The following is a 26,496-nucleotide window of genomic DNA, read 5'->3' on the forward strand; positions in this document are numbered from 1 at the left end:
AAAAATATGAGTGTAAACTGGAATTTCTAATGACAGAGTAACTGACCTTCCCCAGGCAAACACTAGGCTTCAGTCTGTCCACATCTGACCTCATTTTGCCCTAAAGCTTCCTCAAACACCGCCTTGAGTCAACCATTCATCTCTAACGCTGCATGTCTACATGTTTAAGCATCGATGCATATACAATATATCTCACTATAGCCACTTTGATTTGATCCATTGTGTTGTTTTACTTGCTATGAAACCGCCCGAGTATCCACTGATGTTGCGGCATATACAGCTGGCATCCTCATGCTCCTCACAGCACATTATCTTCCTTACATTCCCCTCCTCCCACGTCTTCCGAAGAGCGTCCCCCTCTACAGATGCAACAGAACAGCCTAGAGAGCAAGGAAAACACACACAGATTCCCAACAGAGATTGCATGAAAGACCGCCAAGGCATTGATTTCTTCCTAGAGGTACTAGACAAATTGTGCGTTGAAGCACAAAAATAAAAACAGGGTACCTGTGATGTCCATACACACCCACATTCCTTGTACAATGTTTATATGGTGAAAAGCCTTGGGGAGTGGGAACAGGCCTTTTTTTTTTCCTGCTGCAGGTGGAAAACAACAATCACACTGGGAATAGGTGGAGTATGACTGTCATGGTAATATTTTTTCCCCTCTATCCCCCCTATCTGTTCCTAACTTACATAGTAGCTACAGCTGGTTGGTGCTAGCTAATGGTTATCCTAGCATTAACCATATAAACATGTTTTCCCCTTAAAATAACAAAAAATAAATAAATAAATACAAATGAAATGAAAATAAAAATGAATCCAATCTTGTTATGGAACAATTTATAAACTTACCCAACTGTTCTTTGTTGGAACAAACCAATCTGATGATTAGTGAGTTAGCTACTTTCTTTCTGTACTCATGCCAAGGGTCCGAGTTTAAAAAAACTGAGCAACACATCTAAATCATGAACGGGCAAAATTTGCATTTTATACCATGGGTTTAACAAGTGTAGTAACCAGATTCCTCAGTAATGCATAGTCTATCTGTACTCAACATTTCGAGCTGTAACCACAGCTAGTCATAGCAAGCTAATGATTAGTCTAGCATTAGCCATCTAGCAGGCTATCTGCGGCTAGCCTGCTAATTCTGGCCATTCCCTTAACTAATAGAAAATACTGTTACTTTGCTAAAAACATATTTATAAACCTACAGTCAAGTCAAGTACCTAGTGTAACTGGTGTTATTTGTTGTATTGAATCAAAAAATTTGTCCATTCGGAAGTAAAGCTAGCAGCTTTTACTCTGTATCATGCCAAGCTAAAGCAGCTGTCTGTTACTTCAGAAAACACAACTAGTTTAAACAAGGGAAAATTTGTATTTAAAATTTATGTTATGTATAATATGGTGCTGTTTGAATAAGATTAATTGTCTCAATGATACCATTAATACCTGGTCACAAAGAATTTGAGTTGGAGGTACTAGCTAGCTGTGATTATTCATATGATGACAGCAGTTTAATTCTCAGTATAGTATACTATCTTCATTAAGATTAAGATAAAGCTTGAAAAAGATCATGTTTTTTTAAAATTATATATTAATGTTGTTGTTTCTTTTTTTACTTTGGTTGCGCCACAATCTGTCGGAGTTGTCTCTCGGCCAAAATAGTTATATACATACTCACAAAAGTGCATTAGTGTAAAGCGATAAATGAGATAACCGTCAATTTAAAGGCTTGTCTGAGTTCAACTGAGATTAAGAGAGCTGTGACCTTCGCACAATAGAAGATAACCGTCGCCTGGAGGGAGGGAAAAAAAAAAAAAAGAGGTGGAAGTAAACAGAAAGATGGCAGAAGGAGACGACACAAGCCGGCGCCGCTGCTAATTCGCAAGTCTCATCAGTGAGAAAATGATTATTAACAAAGAGAAGATGGAGAAAATGAAGCTTGAGAGAAATTGAAAGACGCGGGGAGTTGCGGGCGGGGGGGACTCTCAACGGGGTTCCTCCATCACCCACGCCCTCAGGCACTCAACATGGCTGCCATAAATCTGTTCTAGGCACCGTCACCTTTATTGGACTCTGGGAGGAAACCTGTCATCCTAACACTGCTAATATAGCGCAACCCCTCACACGCACATAAGCACTCATATTAATGCACTCACCCAACCTTAGTGGTACAGTGCTACTATAGAAACACCTCTGGTCAGTATTAGCCTGCCCAATACAATACTAGTCTCTAAAAGGGAGTTATATTTGCACACCTACACACATACTCAAATGACCACACAAAAAACAGTTGATAGACCTGTACAAGTTACCATACTCCACAATAATTAGCCCCGAGTTGATAGAGGCTACCTCCCTCCTCCCTCGAAAGCTGATACATGTACATAATGTCAAAAGGATTCATCTTATTAAACAGATGAAGCTTGGATCCTGGATGTAAAATGAAAACAAAGATGCAACCCGGTTTTCATTATACAATCCTGCAATTATCAGCCAAAATAAGGCAGTACATAATTTCCATCCCTGCGCCTTCAAATTGGGTGCACATACAGTGCATATACCGTGTGTGAGCGAGGAGTGACAGTAGGTTCTTTTATCCCTTAAGTATCCAATTTAAAGACAATTTAGCACCAAGCAATGGGGTTGGTTGTGAAAGTGAAAGTGAAAATCTATGGCAATGAAAGCAAAGTCTAGGATGGATCGTGACTGGGGGGCGACATCCGTCAAGAAATTAAATGAACTTGAGTGCAGTGATTCTGGTGCAAACCCCCTGTTTGTGTGCAGGCATCAATGGCTGTTAATTTGATAAATGCTTTTTTATTTTCCTCATTAGGGGTCACACAAAGTGAATACCTGCACTTTAGTGATGAAAAAACAGAGGTTCAGAAGATCAAGAGTATTTCATACAAACAAATCCACATCAGTGAAAACATAACCTCCTTGGCAGAGGTAATGAAACCTGCAAGAGAAGGCGGGCTAAAGTGTTTAGGATAGATAAAAAGAAAGAAAGATTTAACTATATCACACAGTAAAAACTCATGAGAATAATTACACAATTGTGACTGACGTAAGGGTTGTGAGTCCGACTACACAAACACACAACAGCATGCACACATCCTGTCAACTTCCCTGGACAGTATTTTACATCCTCGTCACATCGCTCGGGTTGGCTCCCGTTCCTGCTTTCAGCTTCCTTTGATCGCTTTCGAAGAGAACGCTGTCTTGTCTCAGTGGAAATTCACACACACACATACTTCCAGACAAACCTTTGATTCCGTAAGTGTCTGTCGTGTCTTCACTGTCAACCGCTAAAGTCAGTAGGAAAAAGAGTCATTACGCAGGAGCCTGAGGCATTATTATGAGAGCGTTCAAATTGCTGCAGAGACTCTGATTAATAATACACCATGCTAAATTACCATCTCAACTATGGAACACACATCATTAGTCCACACTTTCTACTGGCAAAGCTAGTGAAATATAGAAGACGCTGGTTTCAGTCTACAGAGAGAGACGATTGGCCTTAAATCATGTCTTCTAGTATTCATGTTGTCACAAAGGTGATTACAAGAAAGAAAGACTGTCTGACTTATGGCTAGGCCGAATTGTACAAACGGAGCTAGCTCGTATTTATTTTCTGGTGGTGTTGTAGTGCTTGGATCAATCTTTCAAGACAATTTTTAGGCTGTCAGTCTTATTTCTGAATCAATTGTATTTGAACTCAATCAGAAAAAAACTGCAGTGACAGCTTTATAAGTTATGGCACCTTGACTCTTCAGACCGCGGTTTTGGTAGCTTAGCAACTGCTCATTCATACCACGTTTTTAGTTACTAGTGAGTTTGAATGTATGGAATGAGGTTAATTCTGTTGTTTTACTGGCAGTTCTGTTTTATATTTCTCTGAGAGTTATTATGCAAGACTTAACATGGTCTACTTCTTGATTGAGTCTCACGTTGCTCTGCTATTGGTCTTGACCTGGTCTCACATCACAACAACAACCTGAAGCCTAACAACCCACGACAACCTTGCCATCCATAACTCAAAGCTCGAATCCAAATGTAACGCAAACTCAAACCCTACTAAACCCTAACCTTAACCCACCTAATACAACCATCATGACCTCATCTCAAACCAAAACCTCTACCATTAATGCCTAACATTGCAGCAAACCCTAACTCAACCCATTATGAGATTTACCAAAATGCGGATATGATACTCTACAAATATAATAATGACCGTCTGGGTCAACAAGTACTGCACTTCGGAATCCGCATTTATTTATAAGTGCTCTTTTTTGTTTTTGTTTTTCCAGGGCACCTAATTGGAATTTCAAATTTACAGTTCTGCAGCACTAATTAATGTAGATTCTTTGGTCCATCTACCCCCAAGAAGTTTTGTACAAATTGGTTAATAGTTGCTCTTTTTGCGTAATGCTGACACCTAATAAAAAGTAAACAAATGAAACTCTGCTCCTTCTATTACATTTGTTTCTTTATCTTTCCTCTTCTTTCTTCGTCTACCAACCCTCCGCTCCCTGTTGCATCAGCATGCCTTTCTCACACTTTGTTTGAGTTGATCCAGTCTGCATTGAGACGGTGGCGTGTGATAGATTTTGAGGGCCTCCCTCTTTAATGTATCATGAGCACCGTGGCGGCGGAGTGTGATGCTGCGAGGGTGGCGTGCAGTCTCATTAATTTGGCAACACACTGAAAGCTGGCACTTCAATCTCCACGGCTGTGCGCAAAACCTCCTCAACTCGTGTGGGTTTTAAATGCGCTGGGTAAAAATAGAATGGATGGATCGGATTGAGACGCTAATTGCATGTTTCCACATTTACTTTATCTTTGATCATGCTGAGGGAGTGGGTGGGGTGGGGGGCTTACCGACCATAAGCAACATGAGGTACTTTGAAAGTTTGCCAGGGGCGGCTGACTTTCTTCTTTTTTTGTGGAGGGGTGGGCTCAGCAACAACATACAACATTTTGCCGTGTTAGCAATGTGGCATTATTTAATTTCTCTGTGAACACAATACAGTAAAAGATTTAGGCATGCAGGTAGTCATCAACTTATGAACACAATGGATTCTGAGTGGCTGTATGATACAAAAAAAAGAAAAAAGAAAAATAAAATAAATAAAATAAATCGGCCTTTAAAAAAGATATTAAAATAATAGATTCATGGTTTTCTGAATAGACATCAGGCTTGAAATGGAAGCTCGAGTCAATATCATGTATTCGATTTTTTTAAACCCAGCCCTATTTTTTAATGCGTCTGATGCTGGAGGCACTTGAGAGCACAAATGGAGTGAAGGTTAAAGGTTATAGGTTAATGCACTGGAGGGTGGGAGGCAAAGGTGACATTGGTTTTTTGTGACCTTTATGTAGTGTGTGTGTGTGTATCCATGCCCACATAATCCAAATAACCTAATTGCCACACAGCATCACTATTCACTACATACCTGCTACAAATCAATGAAACAACAATGCAGTCAAAAGCCCACTTCCAGCAAACAAATACACGTCATGTCTTTTGTGCAGATTTTTAGCATGATATTTAGCTCCTGTTCTCATTTCACCTTTGAGACCCACAACGTCATTCATATGGAATCCCAAGAGTCTTGTATCGCAGGTAACATTGCTCTTGAGATCCCCTCCGAGACAAACATCAGGCTGGCATTCTGCTTTTGAAGTAAGACATATTAAGATATCTTTTCCTCCCCAAATGGGCTAGTAGCAGACACAAACTGTCTGAGAGGCACAATAATTTGGTTTTCCTTTTTTATAATCCTTAATCAGATTAGGAGCTTCATTACATTATATTCTCCATAAAAATCGTTCATCATTAGACGGGTTCATTTCCTGACAAAGCACAATTAGAATGGCTGCAATGACATTTTTGAATTTGTTTCTTGGTATCATCAGTCAAATGGTAGAATTGTTTCTGTTATGGAATTGACTTATGTCACCCGTTCCAAAAGATTTGAAAGGCATTGCTCAAAATAGGGTGATTCTTGCTTTATTTGTATCTATTATTATTATTATTACTATTAATTATTTTAAGTATCATATTTAATGGCAGGAAAACAGGAAGATATTGGGGAAAACAAATGACCCATCTGCAGTACTATTTTTGATTTATGAGCCTTTATTTTTTCAATTCCTTTTTTTCAAATCTATGTTCTCATTAAAACAGTGAACGACATCCTTAACACACGGCACACACCCAAAAAATATTCAATGGCCTTAAATATTCAACATATAAATCCGGGGGTGGCCATTTTGCCATTTGCTGTGAAAATGACATCACAGTTGCTCAGGGCTCAGGTACTGACCAATCACGGCTCATCTGTTTTCTGAGTTTGGTCATGTGACAGTGGCAATCTCGCTCATAATTGGTCATTACCTGAGCACCTGTGATGTCATTTTCAGTCGACAGCAAGCAGCAAAATGGCCGTCCCCTGAGATGGATAAAAATGGGTGGCTTTTGCTAACTAGCCTCAGCACAGGTGTCGCGATACCTTGTACAATCTTCTTCCCATGTTGTAAATCCCGTTTTAAATCATGCCTCATGTAGGAGCGTGGCATCGAACTGGCACAAAAAGGCTTCGCCTCGGTCCTGTTCCTGGCCTAAAGCCCCCAGCTGAGACGTGAAGGCCTGCAGCGGGACACTTATCACGGACAAACAGCCGAGGCAGCACAAAGGGCTTCAATCTGCTTAATCTCTGGTCAAACACAAGGCGCCGCAACATTGGTGCTCAGGGCCATAAACTGCCGGGCGCTTTATGTCCGTGCTGTTCAGGGGACACGAATTAGGAATTTGCTAAACAGGCCATAGAGATTTGCCAAAGCCCGTCTCCGGGGGAACTGTTGCCGGGGGTTACCACAGCCAACAAGAAGAGTATTTCATTTCCAATTCGGTACCCTGCCAGACTGAAAGACAGACTTTATTCACACCGATTAGTAGTAAAGTGGTAAACATTACTTGGTAAAATATCCCAAGTGAATATTTAATTAGTTTATTTGGGGTGCAAATGAGTAAACAAACACATTTATAAATCTTGTTTGCACTTCCGCACAGGGGAGAAAAAGTTCAAGATCCTTCAAGTGTGTTCCAAACATGAAACTTGCTCTTATAGTCAACCCTCTTTATACTGGCACCGTGCCAGTCTGACTGTCTGCCAGTTTCAAGCATCCCAGCATCATATTACCTGCGCTGAACACTCACTTGGAGCCATAATGGATCTAAAAGCCTTCACAGACATGTAGCGTATTTACACCAGACCTCCCACTGACAATGTCTAAGCAAATTCATACTGAGGTACAAAAATATGATCCCAAAATAACATACCGTATTTTCCGCACCATAAGGCGTATCCTAAAACTTTTTCCATATATAAGGCGCACCGCATTATAAGGCGCACCTTCAAAGAATGACATATTTTAAAACTTTTTCCATATATATGGCGCTATAGTAGAGGCTGGGGTTACGTTATGCATCCATTAGATGGTGCTGCGCTAAAGGGAATGTCAACAAAACAGTCAGATAGGTCAGTCAAACTTTATTAATAGATTACAAACCAGCTTTCTAACTCCATTCACTCCCAAAATGAATAAACAGCTGTTTTATTATTTTCTCTGAGGTAAAGTATTAGGATTAGCTAGCGATCCACGATGGCGGGATCTTCTGCGCATGCGCGTCACCGATCGTGCAGGGTCACCGATAGCCTCTTGACAGCGAGATCTGTTGCGGCTCAATATTGATCCATATATAAGGCGCACTGGATTATAAGGCGCATGGTCAGCTTTTGAAAAAATTGAAGGCTTTTAGGTGTGCCTTATAGTTGTGAAAATACGGTACATGCATCTTGCCAAATGAGCATCTGTTCATCCCTTTTCTATTATATAGCGCGTCTCCTCAGTCAGGTTTGTCAATCAAACCTGAAAATCTTCTGAGAATGAGGTAAACTAAAAACTTTACAATACCCACGCACGTCCACATGTCTCATGGAGGTGTGATGGAAGGACCAACAATAGCAGCACTGTGATATGATAAAGGCTCTATGATTGAAGGAAGCTCTTCTCCTCAAAGGTATTTATTATTGGATGCATTTAATCTAGGCCCGGTATCCTGAGCAACACGACATGGAAAGTTCAGGGTGGTGTGTGTGTGTGTTCTTTATCTAAGCCCCCCAGAAAAGGCATGAAGACAAACGTATTGAGTCATTGATGGATGATAAGGTTTGTCGTTTTTGTTTTCAGCTCTTCATTTTACAGCATTTTCTCAGAGTGACTGTTTACTCAACAGCAGATATGACCAATTAGCAAGTGTTTATCAGAAATTTCTTTGAACAATCACACTTCTAAATGGTTGATGTAAGTTATGATCACACAGTATATAGTTTCCAACCACCGAAAATAGCACAAATATTTGAGGAAAACCAACTCAAAGCAAAGCAGTGGAAGAATCAAGAAAAACAGTCTTAAATATGAGAGTTCTTCAGCCATCTGTGAATATAGCAAAGACAGTACAGTAAACGATAAAGTTTAACGAATGAAATAATAGCAAATGTAGCCCCCAACAGTTATAACTACAGAATGTCCACTGCTGTATCCCTTGGTGCACTTGTGAGGTTTAAATATTCATCACAAATAGGTTGCAAAGAATTCCAGGTCCAGGCACTCTTGGATAGAATAAATGTAAAAAGCCTTTATTTTTAGGTCTCAAAGCCTTTACTTATGTGGTCACAAGTACAAGGAGAACAAGCAGAAAGGCCGGAACAGAGTCAAACCCCGAACCTCAAAAGTGTGAGGTATAAATGATTATCACTATTCCACTGTGCTGCCTGATATTACGTCTTTACAAGTACGGTATGCTATTAAAAATATATCTGTGGGTGGTACTAAGTTCTGAACCTACATAGTGCATTCTTTCTGGAGGCATTAACTGCTTAAAGCTCTTTGACTGCCACACGTTATTTAAAAAAAAAAAAAAAAAGGAAACAAAAAAAACACAGTGCCAGCCGATTTCGAGCATTTTAACTCATCTTTCAAGGCAAAAAGAATATTGTTTGCCTTTACCACATATACAATGTGGGTACTAAATGAAAGATCGCCTTCCATTCATCTGAACTTTACTATAATCATTATTAATCATCGGTGGCAGTCAAAGAGTTTTAATTAAAGAAAGACGACGAGGGGAAAAAATTTCAAATTGGGCTAAAAGAAATGACAGAAACTAACATGAGCATAATGAGTGCAACACACAAATTGAAAAGTGAAACCACCAAGGACTGACTGTAACTCAAAACTGGTACTATACTTTTTGCTTTTCGTCCTTTAGTCCTTTCTAATCTCTATCGTGTATCTTCTGTCACACATCAAACCTCGAAGCCAGCTTTACACTGCCCCCACACCTCTTTCACCGCTTTGTTTTGCTTTCATGTTATTGTGGCGCTAGCGGTAACATTAGCATGCTTATGTAACGTGACACCACAAGCAGGTGAGGGCATGGCACCGCTCATATAGAGATGCACGCCCACGGCTGCCATTCGAATATACAAGAGCGCATTCAAGCATGTAAGTACTTTTAGAGCGCCGATAGCTATGGCCACTTCCAAGCTTAAAATGTGCTTGCCTGAGGGGAAAAACACACCAACATACTGCATTCTGTTTTTAGGGGAATGTTAGCAAATATTCGGTGTGACAGACTGGCCGAGCATGCACAAGAGTTCAAACTACTAGGTAGGTAGTGGGTACTGTACTGCAGATGACAACACTATATAAAAAAAAAAAGATATAAATGGAGAGCGGTAAAGTCAATAGAGGTTGAAATCTTGATTAAGATCTTTGGGTCTTAGAACACAGAGTAAATGAACCAGGTCACAATAGCAATGACAGCAACATATTCAAGATATTCACCATCCATTACATTATTTAAGATGATTATTTAATGTTTTTGGCCTAACCACTAGTTTGTGGCATTATTTTTTTTTGCTGTTATAATAAGCTTATTTAGCATTTATTGTTAGATTGCAACGCAATGGCAACACATTATTTTGAGAGCATAAAAACTGGTCCAGCGCGAGCTAGCAATCAGTTACCTTTAGCTAATTTAGCATTTTTTTGTTTTTGTTTTTTTGCCACTGTGGCAACAACACATTATTTTCAGAGCATAAAAGTTGAGCCAATGCTAGCTAATGTTTAACTTGTCATTTTTAGCCAATTTAGGTTTTGTTTTGTTTTTCTTCTTTTTTTCAGTTCACATTAGGAAATCAATGGCAACACATTATTTTGGGAGCATAAAATTTGGGCCAGCGCTAGCTCGTGCTTAATCTCATATCTTTATCTAATTTAGCATTATTTGTTAGACAGTTCACGAAGTTAGCAAAGCAATAGAAACACATTATTTTGAGAGCATAAAAGTTGGATCAATGGTATGGGGAGAGATTTAGCTAGTGCTTAAACAACATGTGACATAACAGGTTTTTTTCCTTCTCAGTATGAACGCTACATTTTGTAAAAGAGGGAAACTATTTTAAACTAATAAAAAACTACTAAAATAAAAAAAAAAAATGTCTGTAGAGCTTTTTTTGGTTGTGCCAAGTTATCAAAAAATTTACAATATATAATGGACAGTGAAAATTCATCTATGTTTTACTTTTGTATATCGGTACACGTCTGAATTAGTTACTTATGGAGAAGAGCTGAATCCGTACAGTATTCACAGGGCATAGAGAATGAGCCCGCTAACATGCCGTTTAAAGAATGTAAATCATATACATCATTATTTTTATTTTCTTTCTTTTCCAAACAATTCAGCCTTGATTGAGGGCCACACTCAACTGATGTCCAGTCTATTTTTTGTACTACTTAACAAATCCAGAAGCTCATAGTCTGCTTACTGCATCACAAAAAAAAAAAAAAAAACAAGAAACACAATGGTGATGGTAATCCCTGTGAACTAGACAGAGTGGAATCATGTTGTCAAAGAACGAGCGTTTAAAACCGTGTTTACGTGGAGAAGGCATTGAGAATGGTTTTTGTTATGAAGGAGAAAATAACCCTGAAATGGCATCAGGCATGGCGTCAAACATGTCATTATAACTGGAGCCTGACTAAAATGTCTGCTGCCTGACCAAAAGGCACTTAAGAAGCGTTGCAAAGCCAAGAGCGAACCTCTTTTTGACTGGGAAAAGACAAAGAACAAATGTGAAGAGAGAGAGAAAAAAAAATCAACGTATCAGATTATTGGAAACAGTGAAGGGAAGGGCCTCGGGCTTCTTGTACACATTCACACAAAGACAAATTCTCAAATGGTGTGCACGTGTGTGTATGTGTAGTGAGTATAGTATAGTGTATGGTAGAGCAGGTGGGGGGTGGGGTAGCTTCTCCTGGAAATGGTGCACAGTTTCTCCACCACCAGACAGATGCGCAGAGAGTCGCAGTCCCACATGCTTGCAGGCATTAAGCACATGTACAGTATAATGGAGCTTTTTTCTTGTGCGTTCTAGCCAAAATATCCACTGAAAGAGAAACCTCCATTTAATTAAAAAAGGTGGGATGCCGAGGGTTGTGCCACACAAAAGATAGGAATATAATAACATCCAGTATATACACACACAAAACTGTCAGCGCATAGACATGAAAATGCCACATGGCGCGGCACAGCTCAAGAGGAGGAACTGCAGTAGAAGAACAAAGTAGTCATCATGCCCCTGAGGCGAATATGTGACAATGAATCAGACACACCTAACCACCGTGTGTGCGCGCGTATGGAAGGCAGCAAACGGGAACAAACTGAGAATAGCAAACATTTGGTCAAAAACAGGATTTGAGCCACAAAATAACTCTTTGACTGCCAAAGACGTTTCATGATGATTAGTAAAATTCCAATGAATGGAATACGATCTTTCATTTCGTAGCCACATTGTATATGTAGTAAAGGCAAACAATATTCTTTTTGCCTTGAAAGATGAGTTAAAATGCTCAAAAGCGGCTGGCACTGTGGATTTTTTTGTTTTGGTTTTATAACGCCTGACAGTCAAAGAGATAACTGATAAATCCAAACGATGAATCTAAGGTCTACTTTGTTGCCTTTGTTGTTGTTTTTTTTAGTGCTGAAGCCCATTTTATTATGGTAGCGTAGGTTTCCAGTTCCTGTTTTTGTTCAATACTGTTGGCTTGACTGGCGTCTCAAACGGGATTGAGTAGCTCTTTGTGTTTGACATCACTTGCATCACGAGACATGAAACTGTTATCATTCATGTCATTCATATCATCATGTCACGAAAAAAGAAATATGAATGTAAATTTACTCGTAGTACAAGTCGAAGTCAAACTATCCATCTTTCAATTTAGGGCCTGCAGCTAATGATTACGGTACGTATTTTAATAATCAATCCGTCGATTAATCAATAAATCTGATTTAAGAAACAATTTTCATTTTCAATCCCTTTGTTTTAAAACAGGACACTATTTCAAATTGGCAGTGCAGAAAATGCACAAACATCAATTCATTGTGATTCAGTTTCTGGTTTGGTGTGTAACGTCAGAAAAAAAGGCAAACATGTTTTATCTGTTTTCCAAAGAAAAAGCAAATGTTTTATTTTAAATCACCATTTAAAGATTTAAAGAATATCAGTCCACTTTCATAAACGGCTGCAGAAATAATGAGCATTGGATCTGAATAAAGAAGCATTTTAAATTAAGGTATCTAAACGATTAATAGATCAAAAAATAATTATCAAATACTTTGATAACCAATTAATCACTGCATTTCTATTTGAATCACAAAAAAAAAAACAGAAAAAAGTGGAAAAAAATATATGGGGAAAAGAAAAATACGTTGGATAAAATAAATTACAGAATATATGATTTCAAGGAACACAAAATTATGAAACGTTAAAATATCAGATGAAAAAGAATTTTTAAAAAAAGACAGAAAAGCAAAAATATAATGTAATGTACAAAATTACACTAAAAAAAGTAAAATAATCACATAATGTGGAAAACAATTTTTTAAATTTTTCAATGCTTTTTAGTTGAAAATTTTTTCAAATATTTACCATGCAAAAAAATAGTAGAATAGTAGATCAAAAATCAACAAAATAAAAAATAAAAAAAATAAAATCTGCCTATCCTCTTCTCTTCTTTGTTTTTGCAGCGTGCAACAGATGGGAGAAGCCGCTACTACTCCGAAATGTGAAATTCAGTAGTACTAGTAAGTAACAATAACTGAAAGGGTCATACTAAGTGTCTGACCTTTTAAACAGCTAGCTTCCCTTTTCAGCTCTTCATATCACAACATTTGTGGTATTTTTTGGCAACTTGCTGTACATCTGTTTTCTCCGCCATATTTTCCTTCCGTCCATCAACCTGCTTAACTTGCAAAGCAGTTAGGCGGACTGTATTTTTCTCTTCCCAGTGTCAATATTCAGAGCATTAAGCTGTCACCAGAGGCAAACATTTAAGCTGCAAGCACACATTCGTATGACCCAGAGGCAAACTCTGTTCGCCTGAATAGCTGACACAAGCGTATGCACAAAGGTAAACAAACAAGATACACTAACGCACGGTGGGATGGGATGAAGTATTTTTAGCATCTTCTCTGCACAAGGCTGTGGTGATCCCGGTGCGTGGTTTGTATTTTTAAAGAGAACATACATTGTGCATTTTGTTACCATTTAAAACACTTCCCAGGTATTTTCCTAACGATTCTATTACTATTTTTGCCAATGAAGTGGTACCTTGACTTCTGAGTTAAATTTGGTTGTTGTTGTTTGTCCTGTTTTATTGCCACTTTCTCCTCCCCTATTCATCTTCTGCTCGGAGAAGGGGCTACAGTAGGTGTTTTTTTTTATTTTTTATTTAGGACTATATAAATAAATGTATAGATAGAATTACATTTTTTTTTTCTCAGGCAACATGGACGACTTGACCACAATCCGCCTCTGCAATGTTGCAGCAGACACAAAAGGCCAATTGCTACGAGGGTGAAGTGTAGGCAAGCAAAATAAATCACCAACTGGCCGAAAATAGCACTGTGGCCCGAAGAACAAAAATCAAATTAAAACCCAAGACTCCCGAAGGTCCTCAAATCAACTCTGCACGACCACAACTGCAACAATTCCCTTGTGGGTGTTGTGCACTCCACCAATCTGCCCGCTGAAGCGTCTGAGTGAGACAAAAAGGGAAGGATGAACATGGGCGGCTACGTTTTGTTCATATAATGTGTCCTCACAGGCGCTGACCTCAAACAGAATCTTTTTTGGCAGCCTTGACTATTTTCTTAAAATGAGTTTTACCAAACACAGATGAGATTGTGATACAAGAGATGGTCGATATCACTTTTTTCAGACGGATACCAGTACGAGTACCCCAGTCTTAACCACAGATACCGATAGTACTATTAATACATAAAATTAGTGATGTTCGATACTATTATTCAGATCGATATCAGTCCATTACTCTACTCGAGTCGTCAATGATAAATATGTGCCGATACCACTAGTACTTTTAAATAGATTAAATTAGTGATGTTTGATATTACTTTTTTCAGAACGATTGCAATATGAGGACTCATCGCTTGAATAGTCGCCGATACCAAGAACTGATACCACTAGTACTTTTGATACATAAATTTAGTGATGTTCGATATCAGTTTATCAGACCAATATCACTATGACCGGATAACCGGTAGATGATGGATGGGTGGAATATCAGTCTGAGTGCTCAACTTTTGAGTAGTCGCCGATACTGATGCCAAGAACCGATACCACTAGTTCTTTTGATACATAAAATTAGTGATGTTCGAGATCACTTTTGTTCTGTTCTTATAACTTCCTGTACCTGATCATAAAATGGCTACAAGAGGGTGGCCAATACTGATATCGGCCACCGTCGCAAGTACAAATACCTGAAAATAAGGCCGGGTATCGGCCCGATGTGATACTTGGTATCGGTACTCGCCCATTCCTAAAATGCTTCCATAGTAATTTGCCAACAGTGTGAGTCATAAAGACAAAGAAAATGTGCCCACAGATTGACACAAAAAGTGACGACACATCTGCATGACCAGATTTAATGTCATTAAACCAAATAGTCATTACCAGCGGGCATAACCGAGTGTCTCTTCTCAATGTGAATATTTCATGATGAGAAACTCTAAAGTGGTTAGGCATGTTTCATCCAAATTGCAGAGTTGCCAACTGTTTCTCAATGAGAGCCAGCTCCTATCTGCAGACAAAAGCCTCCGAAATTGTGTGTGTCTCCGTGACAATAAGCAGAAACAGATAGCACGTCGCTACTGCAGAGATATCCGCGCACCCCCCACACGCACTCTTAAAACTCACACAATGCATGTCAGGGGAGGTGGTCTGACCCATATCCAGCTCACACTGGGTTTTAACTGCCAGGGCAAGAGAGGAAGCTGAGCAGCATGGAAACGATTAACTCAAATTAGTGCTTCAAATGTAGTGCATGCAATATTTACATCTTGCTTTTAGTGAGTGAAGTCAATGTGAGGTGTTAAACTTTTTTGATGGGGATAAGTTGTCATGCCAGTTTGAGTGCTCTCCTATACTACTTTACTATGGATACATAAAATTTCCCATCCACCCACCATTTTTTTTTTAACCCTCGTCCAACACACTTTCCCCAAGTTTCTCTGCCACACCTTCATCAAGTCAATCAAAATAGCAAACATGCAAGTCAACACACATGCACAAATTGACAGTGCCATCAACGCACCGTGCCAGAGTAATTCGCCTTTTACCACTGAACAGTGAGCTCTTGGCAGTGAGCCCGAGGCGGCACTGAGTCAAGCAGTGGTTAGGTCAAGGACGGACGACCAGAGGAAGGGGTGGGGGGAGGGAAGGAGGGGGGGGGGGCGGGGGGGGGGGGGGGGCAATGGGGCATCCTAAAGAGGGAGACCATTATCCTTTGAGAAGTGAGACAAAGGCCAGCGGGGCTTCGCTACACTCGAATGACAAGAAATAATAGCTCGCCAAGACCTGCGAGTGACCCACTTTTCATTGATGGTAGGCCACTGATACCCCAGAACTAGGGATGACAAAATGCAAAGGTTTGTGTGTGTGGTGGGTAAGCAATGACTAAAGGGAGGGAATGGAAGAAAATAGTCAAAAATCACTAATTCTCTCTCAAAACCTTTGTTTGGGAGACACTTCAGCAAGGAACTATATTTCCAGGATGCACCATGTCTCAAACCAAGAAAGAGTACAAGTACTTAAATGTGAGCGCTCATCACGAGCGAGTAGTTGATCATGCCATAACTTTCAAAGGAGACCCTGAACACCTCATGACCAGGAAGTATAAATGTGTAAAATTAAAGCCCAAATCTCATTAAGGCGGCAAACATTTGCGAGTAATTTCACCACAATGGTCACTAAACGTTCACTTGACATTCACCAAATGTTTTAATGTTTTTTTTTCTTGTCACAAGCAAAATTTGAAATTTCTTTAAAAAGTTACAAAAATAAAACAATAAAACAATAAAACAACAATAACAATAACAATAATAATAATAATAATAATAATAATAACAATAATGATAATAATAATAATAAATATTTTGCATTTTAAATGAGTTAATATTGTCTAAATCGTCCAGCCGAATAATCAGTAAAAGTAAAACTCTAAAAATGATTGCCAACAGTTAAATGAAATGTATGCTGTGCAGCAGAACCAAATTTCACTGCTCAAACACAGTTACAGTTACAGTTACAGTTCAAAAACTGCCCAACATTTTTGGGACAAAAAAATTAATTGGAAGGTGAATCGTCATGAGAGTGAAACATTAAGAATAATGTGTACACTCTGAACAAAACTGGTGGTTGACCCGCATGGTGGAAAGGATTGTTTTCGACTTTTAAGGTCCCAATGCACTGTTTAGTTACTACGATAGTTAATTTCTATCTAACAACATACTGCCATATAATAATAACAGGACAAAAAGACGAGGTATGCTTGTTGGTTTGTGTTCCTATTCCTAATCAAGAATCGTACTGTATTTTAAAACATTGCGTATTAATTTGGTCTATGTTTCAGGAATAATTCTCATTCAGCTTATTTGGTTATTCTGGCACTATTCATGGGACGTAACTGGATTCTGCTCCATCACCCGAGGCTCATGTTTTCAATATGTTGTGCTATGTGGTATGTACTCATATCCAAATGCCACATTGTTACTTCCTCTTGTGGCAAGCGCTCTTTGTAGCTTCAGGCTTCTTGCGCCCCTTCATTGCTTATCTGATGTGTTAAAGTTAAATTTGGTTTTGCCCTCGTTCACTGCTTGTCATCTCACACGTCAGCCGCCTTGGAACTTTTCTAATTCGAGCATGCGTAAACAATGTTTATAAACACATCATACACATAGTATCCACGACAGCAGCCCTCGATCAGATGTTAGTTTTATGAATCAGCCTTGAATAGATAAGACATTGTAAGATGAGCGTCAAAATAAACTGTAGAAGAGGACAATAAGCAGAAGTATGTCTGCTTAGGCGACTTAAACAGTGGCGCCTTGAAACCAGACTTCCCACATTTTCTGGACACAAACCGTCGCTCAGACGACTTTTTACTTTGACTTGCGAGCAAAAACTCCCTACCAGCAGTAATTCGGCAGGTAGAGAACAACTCCCCAAGTTGAGGTTTAGTGTCAAACTAAACATAAAACAGAACTACATTTGTATTTAGAACAACATACGTAAGTTTGTCTGAGGAGAGTCCATTTAGGCTAAAATACACACAAGCATGGATTATTTATCCACTGTGAAGTCAATTGTGAAGCTATTCTTCTCTGTGAGATGTTTGTCCATATTATGCTGTCCCCAAGTGGCCAAGGTACATACACCAGAATGAGCAGTACAATGTCCACAGAAGTGACACAATAAATGTGGCAACAAAAAAAATATATTTTTTTTACATTCTATTTCATTATGTCATCACTGTATGTTTTTATAAAGTACAATATTATAGAGTGCTATAGTCATATCTCAAGGCACCACTGTAATTATTTTAAAACCCTCCAAAATCTAAAGGCTAATTGCAACGTTAGCTGCTGTTAGCTAGAGTGAGCTAGCCTGGAAACAGCTGTGTGTTTCTGCACAATGCGCTTTAGCCTGGCCAAATTATATCAGGTTTGATGCAAATTTGTCAGTATCGAAGTGTAATTAATTTATTGTCCAAAGGGAGTGAAACTATGAGGCTCATCCAGAAGGTTGCTAATGTTAGCTAAACTGTGCTAAACAGTTGTTTTTCTGCGCTGTGCACTTTAGCTTGGTCAAATTATATCAGATTTTATACAAATGTTATGTAGGAGTGTAATTAATTTATTATCCAAAGAGAAAAAAAAAATAGAAACAACATGAAGCTCATCCAGAAGCTAGCTACTGTTCGTTAAATTGTACAAAATAAATCATGAAGCACATCCAGGAGGTATCAACAATTGAACATACTGAGTACTTAAATGTATACATTTATACATTTCATGTTATTGAAGTAACATTTCAAACTTGTTATTTGTTCAAACCCCTCCATTTGCTCTTATAGTGATGATAAAATTAGGGGAGCCCAGGTGTATCCTCGGTACGGAAATGGCAACAGAAAATTTCCCGCAGTCAATACAAATCCGTTCAGTAGAGTAGTATGGCATCCTTTAACCTGCCAACAATCACTCTTTCATTCACTTTACCTTGGCTGCACTAAAATACACAGTCAGCGAGATCAATGAATGTTTCAGTATGGTTATTCTTAGTAGCATGCGACCTCTCGTTTAAGTGCTTGAGTCCACACGCAAACACTCAAGTCGTACAGCATTGAGTCTCACTTGAATGAAAGGCATTTGGGAGGGGGGGAATTCACATCAAGGTTATGCTGATTCATGTCTGAAACATGCAGATTCACGGCCGAATCAGACACACTCCCTCAGCTGGAAAGAACTCCCGCATCGAAAACAGCCCAAGAAAAATGAAGTCCTGCATTGCTTTTTAATTCGCTTATGTAAGATGTTCAGCAGGGATATGAATTTTAAAGTAAAGTAATGGAGAGAGTGCATAGAGAGATGAAGACACATAAAGGGAGGAAAATGTTCAGCTGAGCATGTTTGTGCTCTGCAGAGACCTTTTCATTTCCATTACAAAGACAAAAAAATATAACAATAGAACCTCTGCTGTCGTACAGTTTGGTAGTTTGATCGGAAATTTTAGTGAAAAGTACAGCAAAATCACACAAAACCACGTAGCATCTCCAAAATACAGTACTACCAAATCTCGCCAAGACTTCACATACGTTAAAATTTGAACAATTGGAAACAGACAAAAAACTGACATCATGCAAACATGCTGCATGCGACGGAGAAAAAAACCCCTCTACATTCAGACACCCTACATTTTTTAAAAATGAAACAGTTTCTTGGAAAATTTGATTCAAAATATTGATGTTGGGAGAGACTTTCACAAATGTCGCAAGACTTGATGAGCATCGATTAACAGTGGGATGATCAAACTGACAAAACAATGGAAAAGCTATGGAACAAAAATGATACCTCAGGAGTCATACAAGAAACACAAGTCTTCAGCGTTGTGTGAGAAATGAGAAATTGAATACTTTTATTTGTAGATGTAAAACTGTCAAACATTTGTATTTTGTTATTATTGAACGGGTGGAAAACAGTCACATTAACCATGTCATTGTTAACAATAATAATTCAAAAATACACTCCAGGCTTCATGATATTTTATTTTCAAAACGTTTTTGTTTTGTTTTGTTTTTTAAACGCAAATCATCTTACACTCAAAGTCCTTAAAAGACACACAGACATCCTCACAGGCGGTGGTGAAGATTTAGTCTCTCTGATCACAACATTGAGGCTGACAGAAAAGGGCTCCAGCAGTATTTGTGGAAAGATGCCACGTTAGTTTTAATCTGACGCCTTGTCAGAGCTAAACATGTCTGCTTGTTCTCACTGCAAAGTCCTTAAAGTCAAAATGTTTGAGGCATGTGCACATGGGCCTTGTTCTGGGCCACATATCACAGAGCTAAAGTGCCAAAATGTATAGCCTGTAACCATGGGACATTATAAATGACAATTGCCCGTCACATGTTTTCTCATGGTATGCAAGATACTGCCACAGGCATGTTTTGCATCTGACAAAATACTGCAGGACATTCTTCATCCACAATGTGGGCCCATAAAATGCCAGCAATGCGCATTTTCCACTTAACAGTGCTCAACAACATGCGTGTCAACTAACACTGTCAAATGTTTTACACTACACAGACTGGCTTGGCTGGGTGGTTTCCCACTTAATGATGCCGCAAAAGTTGCATGAATGATGTTGTATTTACTTCTCAGAACATGGCTGGATGAAATAAATCGACCGAGGCAAAAACAAAAAGACATTTCTTTTTTTTAAATCCTTGCACTGGACTCTTGTCGTTGTTGTTTTAGGTAAATCAGAAAAGCAAAAAAAACACTTTGGTGTATCGGTACATAAAAGAACCCTAGTGCCTATTGTCTACAAATATTATGAAATTGTCTACAATTGCGTAATCGTGCGAATCAACAAACACACACAACACTCCTGCTGGATTCAATAAAATGAAGTCATCTGATTTTCATGAGATTCTTTTTATGTGCTCGCTCTGCACGCTCATGTAGACTTGAATGTATAATCGTCATCATGAGCACAGCACCACAACCACAAGGCTAGATTTAATTAGACGTTCATTCGGCGCTGCTCATTTCTTGCACGTGACATACATTTGCCATTTTATGTCCAGTCACATGGTGTAAAAATAGATTCCCTTTGCAATTTTATGATCCGTGAAGGGATTTCTCTTCTGCAGCTCAGCTGTAATACCATCGCCGGAGGGGGGGGAGCGCCACATGAAGGTGAAAGCTTCCCGACCGCAACGCCCACACCGTCTTCCAGCTGATAGATTCATAGAGGTCTTCTGATGGTTGACCTCGCTATGAATCCACTTAAATGATCAATACGCTTATGAATATTTGTTGCCGTGGTGTTTTTGTAATTAAATTATTCCTCTGGTCAGTGGCGCAGACAGTGGGGACTTTCACACCTCACAGTATTTTACAACAGTGGCACAAGCCTTGAGAGACAGAAGGGGCCGCACATAGCCCCAAATGTTACATTTTTAAGGTACCGAGGGCCGGCTGTGAATCGTGAAATTCTGCACGTAATCGACATTTTCATTATCATCTTCAGTTGACAGCAAGTGGCAGAATGGCTGGGGGGGGATTTGCTCAAATTCCACAAACACAATATTAATCAGAATGCCACGTTTAAACTAGTGAGGGCACATACAACATATTACTGTAAAAAATAAAATAAATAAAAAAATAATAATTGGGTTGACAGGGTCCAAAACTCTCGTTTGGAAGCAAGCAAAAGGAGCAAACAGGCCAGTTGCAATGCGTGATTTATTTATTTATTTATTTATTTATTATTTTTTAGTTCAGTAAATAATTATATACAGAATGTGATAAAAAAAAAAACTACATAAAATTACATAAAAATATATTATGATTAAAAAAATGTAATAGGGTTAAGTCATGTGAAATATTTGAATAAATCTTCCCTTTATTAACTACAATGTGAAATAGAATCATTTTGTCATTTCAGATTTGTTTTCATCCATCCATCCATCCATCCATCCATCCATCCATTTTCTGAGCCGCTTGTTCCTCACAAGGGTCGCGGGGGGTGCTGGAGCCTATCTCAGCTGGCTATGGGCAGTAGGCGAGGTACACCCTGAATTGGACGCCAGCCAATCGCAGAAATTTGTTTTCAATGTTACATTATTATTTATTGCTAACTAATTTCCTTTTAATTACATAACAAGCTTTGTATTTATTTTATATTGGAAGAAAAAAATATTGAAAAATATTAAGCCTAAAAACCTAGTATTGAATTGGATAAATATCCTATACACTATACAGTATGTACAGACGCTCGCTCCTGTACACTGAATCAAGCTATGACCACCGTCTTTCTTGAAAACAGACTCGAAGCTCAGACTGCCGGTGAGTCAGTATTTATTTTTGTACATATTGGAGAGTGATTCAAGTTGAAATGTTGGTTATACTTGACTTTATGCATATTTGTATGACAGTAGAATTCAGTTGCGGTCTCTCCGCAGTCTGTCAGGAGGTTTGACATTACTCTGTGTCGTCAAAAAGGGTGGGAACCTATGATTTAAACTACCGCGTCATCATATGTTGCCACAACGCATGTCTTGTACTGGGACGGTTTGGTTGTAAACAAGAACATTTACAGCTTGGCGTCAGAGCAAACCAGCTTTGAATCATCTGTGAAAGCGTGTGACCTGTTACTCGCGCATGATGGATTCGAATGTCACACCAAAGCAGACGACAGCCCCCCGCAGCGTGAGAATTCCAGCCGGCCTCCCAGGTACTGGCATGTGACTCATGGTGGCCACATGTCACGGGCTCGTTCATTTTGCTGCTAAATAAGGAACTGCGACTTAATGGATTCCTTCTTTGCATGGTAAACAACAATGCCATGTCGCAGGTCATTGCATAATACAATATAGAGTAGACATGAAAAGTCTACACACCCCTGTTCTAATCCAGGTTTTTGTGATATGAAAAAAATATACATCATACATACTCTGCGATTGGTGGGCAACCAGTCCAGGGTGTACCCTGCCTACTGTCCAGAGCCAGCTGAGATAGGCTCCAGCACCCAACGCTTGTTAGGAATAAGCGGTCATGAAAATGAATTATACGTACTAACATTGACTGTTCTTTTTAACTGTTCATAATTCAAATAAGAAGCACATTTCAATCACATAATTTTTTCAGCAGATTTTCACACATTTTTTGGGTCAAATCATTCATGTTCTTTTGCACATAAAGCAAAGTTGTGAATGATATTATGATAACAAGCCAGCTGGGCCAGCTTTCTTACTATAGTCACTTCTTTCTCCAGCACAGGCCCCATTTTATCTTGACATCTGATCATAACCATTTTTTTTTTAGCCATGTCTTGAGTCGTAACACAAGGCAGAAGAATACAATATGCTGAATGTGCAAGCAGTCTACGTAGTTCTTTTCTTCATTGCAGACAATAAAAGAAGCGATTCAAACCTAAATTTCCTTATTGTGAGGCACGCATTAGCCACAGTTCACAGTGTTAACTCTTGAACAATCTTAACCTAAAATTGTACTGTGATGAACTAAGTGCAACCCTGCTGCTCTCAAATTCGTACACGCAAATGTAATAAAACCGAGTTTCGCGTACGATTTGCACAGAAAATCAAATGACTTGCTGCTTCACTTTCTACGTAATTGTGTAATGTGTGAATGTAGGGGCAGAGGAGACTACAGCTATCATGTCAGTGTGACCCAGGGGTGCGGCGTGCAAAAGCGGAAATTTGACACCCAATGTTACAACAGCCCGTTTCTAGTGGTGAAGCATAAATAATGAATGATGGAGAAAGGCATTCAGTCTTAAATTTCACATCTCCAACCTCCCCTGGTCTTCTTTGTTCGTGGGCAGTCCCGGAAAACCCTCGCCAATTTGACAAGCTACTACTGTACAACGCAGATGTGACAGAGAAAATGTCTCCGGGTCCCATCAAAAGCAATTAGCCTTGAGCAAGTGCTGCCATTTATAGGCTCATAAAGTGGGCCAAGTGAGAGACAGCGACACACAAAGATAGCGGAGAACAAGAGGAGGAAAACATGAAATGAAATGATGGAAATCACAGAAGAATTGAGAGGAAGCGAAGGGAAAAAGAAAAGCTGTGTAAAATGAGACCATTTTGGCCATGTGGACACCACTTGGCAGGAAGCGTGGAATCCCACAATAAAGAAACACAGCCAGAATCACATCATAAAACTATAATCAGGGGGTGCCTAAAGTGAGTTTACTTGGAAAACATACTTTACTACGCAAACATCATGCACCTTGTGAATGGCCTTAAAAACTTGGGTTAACATTAAAGACGTATCTTCCATAATAACACAATGATGTAATCATCACCACTTTGCTTGTTTACACCAAACAACGCCAAGTAAAACAATGCCAAAGAGCTTTCCACTATTACAACAGAGGTGGGACAAATGCATTTAGACTGTTGGCCCGTTCTGCCGTCTATTTACAAAATGCCACTTTGTGGAAAAAAAAAATAAAAATCTAAATACAGATTTATGCACACCTTCCCAGTAGACTTCCAGGAAAATTGACAGAAACAGGCTAGAAATAACTAATAAACTTCCTCGCTGCTCAGGAACTACTGGGGGAATGCTATACACTAAGCTAACTGGCTCTGCACGAGTTGTGACTGGTTAGCTAGCGCAGCTAAACACTGTCCCACCACAACTCCTCTGAGTCACTAATCCTCAGCTCCGTTACGATATATAAAATAGACTTCTTTCTGACAAGTATCATCGCTATAAGATGAGAAGTTGCTGCACGCGACACTCAGAGAAAGAATAGATAATAGACGAAGACACAGAAGCCACGACATTGCATTATGAGGAAAAATGCCAAACCTAAATTGTGCACTGCAGACATAATAATAACCAAAGAAGTTACTAATAAACAATGCTTTTTATTTAATTTTTAAACACATTTGTATAATGTGGGATAAATGCTAAACAAAAATTAATAAAATGCATCCGCAAGTAATATCCCGGAGGCATTATGGGAAAATACATTATGTTTGTAGCATTTAGCTTACAAGTACATTTCAAACATATTTAAAGGGATACTTTACTTATTTAGCTATTTTTGGCAGTCAAACATTAATATTTTGCCTGTAATAAATTTGATATTTTCATTATTTTTCATGAAAATATCAAATTTTCATTTTCATTATTTTTCATCCCCTCCGTGAGCCGGCACCTTAACGTGGTGGAGGGGTTTGCGTGTCCCAATGATCCTAGGAGCTATGTTGTCTGGGGCTTTATGCCCCTGGCAGGGTCACCCATGGCAAACAGGTCCTAGGTGCGGGGCCAGACTAAGCACGGCTCAGAAGACCCCTGATGATGACGACTAAAAATGGATCACGTTTTCCCTTGCCCGGACGCGGGTCACCGGGGCCCCCCTCTGGAGCCAGGCCTGGAGGCGGGGCTCGCTGGCGAGCGCCTGGTGGCCGGGCCTGCACCCATGGGGCCCGGCCGGGCACAGCCCGAAGAGGCAACGTGGGTCCCCCTTCCCACGGGCTCACCACCAGTGGGAGGGGCCAAAGGGGTCGGGTGCAGTGCAGGCTGGGTGGCAGCCAAGGGAGGAGATCTTGGCGGACCGATCCCCGGCTACAGAAGCTGGCTCTTGGGACATGGAATGTCACCTCTCTGGCAGGGAAGGAGCCCGAGCTGGTGTGCGAGGCCGAGAAGTTCCGACTAGACATAGTCGGACTCGCCTCCACACACAGCTTGGGCTCTGGTACCAGTCCTCTTGAGAGGGGTTGGACTCTCTTCCACTCTGGAGTTGCCCACGGTGTGAGGCGCAGAGCAGGTGTGGGCATACTTATTGCCCCCCGGCTCGGCGCCTGTACGTTGGGGTTTACCCCGGTGGACGAGAGGGTAGCCTCCCTCCGCCTTTGGGTGGGGGGACGGATCCTGACTGTTGTTTGTGCATATGCACCAAACAGCAGCTCAGAGTACCCACCCTTTTTGGAGTCCTTGGAGGGTGTGCTGGAGAGCGCTCCCTCTGGGGACTCCCTCGTCCTGCTGGGGGACTTCAACGCTCACGTGGGGAATGACAGTGAGACCTGGAGGGGCGTGATTGGGAGGAACGGCCCCCCTGATCGGAACCCGAGCGGTGTTCTGTTATTGGACTTCTGTGCTCGTCACGGTTTGTCCATAACGAACACCATGTTCAAGCATAAGGGTGTCCATATGTGCACTTGGCACCAGGACACCCGAGGCCGCAGTTCGATGATCGACTTTGTAGTCGTGTCATCGGATTTGCGGCCGCAGGGTTTTGGACACTCGGGTGAAGAGAGGGGCGGAGCTGTCAACTGATCACCACCTGGTGGTGTGTTGGCTCCGATGGTGGGGGAAGATGCCGGTCCGACCTGGCAGACCCAAACGTATTGTGAGGGTTTACTGGGAACGTCTGGCGGAATCCCCTGTCAGAAAGAGTTTCAATGCCCACCTCCGGCAGAACTTTTCCCTTGTCTCGAGGGAGGCGGGGGACATTGAGTCCGAATGGGCCATGTTCCGCGCCTCCATTGTTGAGGCGGCCGATCGGAGCTGTGGCCGTAAGGTGGTCGGTGCCTGTCGCGGCGGCAATCTTCGAACCCGCTGGTGGACACCAGCGGTAAGGGATGCCGTCAAGCTGAAGAAGGAGTCCTATCGGGCCTTTTTGCCCTGTCGGACTCCGGAGGCAGCTGACAGGTACCGGATGGCCAAGCGGAATGCGGCTTCGGCGGTTTTGCTGAGGCAAAAACTCGGACATGGGAGGAGTTCGGTGAGGCCATGGA

General features: G+C 40.3%; 1 protein-coding gene across 2 annotated transcripts in view; it reads right to left on the bottom strand.

The window, feature by feature from the left end:
- bcr (BCR activator of RhoGEF and GTPase) overlaps positions 1-26,496 on the bottom strand; it is a 76,003-nt gene that overhangs the window by 32,006 nt on the left and 17,501 nt on the right. The window contains exons 1-2 of one of the 2 annotated variants that reach the window (XM_077498254.1): positions 508-535; positions 234-380 (exon numbers count right to left, since the gene is read on the bottom strand). The exons of the other annotated variant lie outside the window; for it this stretch is intronic. Coding sequence (XP_077354380.1) covers positions 234-380; positions 508-532 — 172 coding nt within the window. The 5' untranslated portion in view covers positions 533-535. Of the gene's footprint in view, positions 1-233; positions 381-507; positions 536-26,496 lie in introns of those variants that run through there. 2 annotated transcript variants of the gene reach the window in all.

Source organism: Festucalex cinctus, chromosome 15 (genome assembly GCF_051991245.1).
Source record: "Festucalex cinctus isolate MCC-2025b chromosome 15, RoL_Fcin_1.0, whole genome shotgun sequence".
In the NCBI taxonomy this organism is placed as follows: domain Eukaryota; kingdom Metazoa; phylum Chordata; class Actinopteri; order Syngnathiformes; family Syngnathidae; genus Festucalex; species Festucalex cinctus.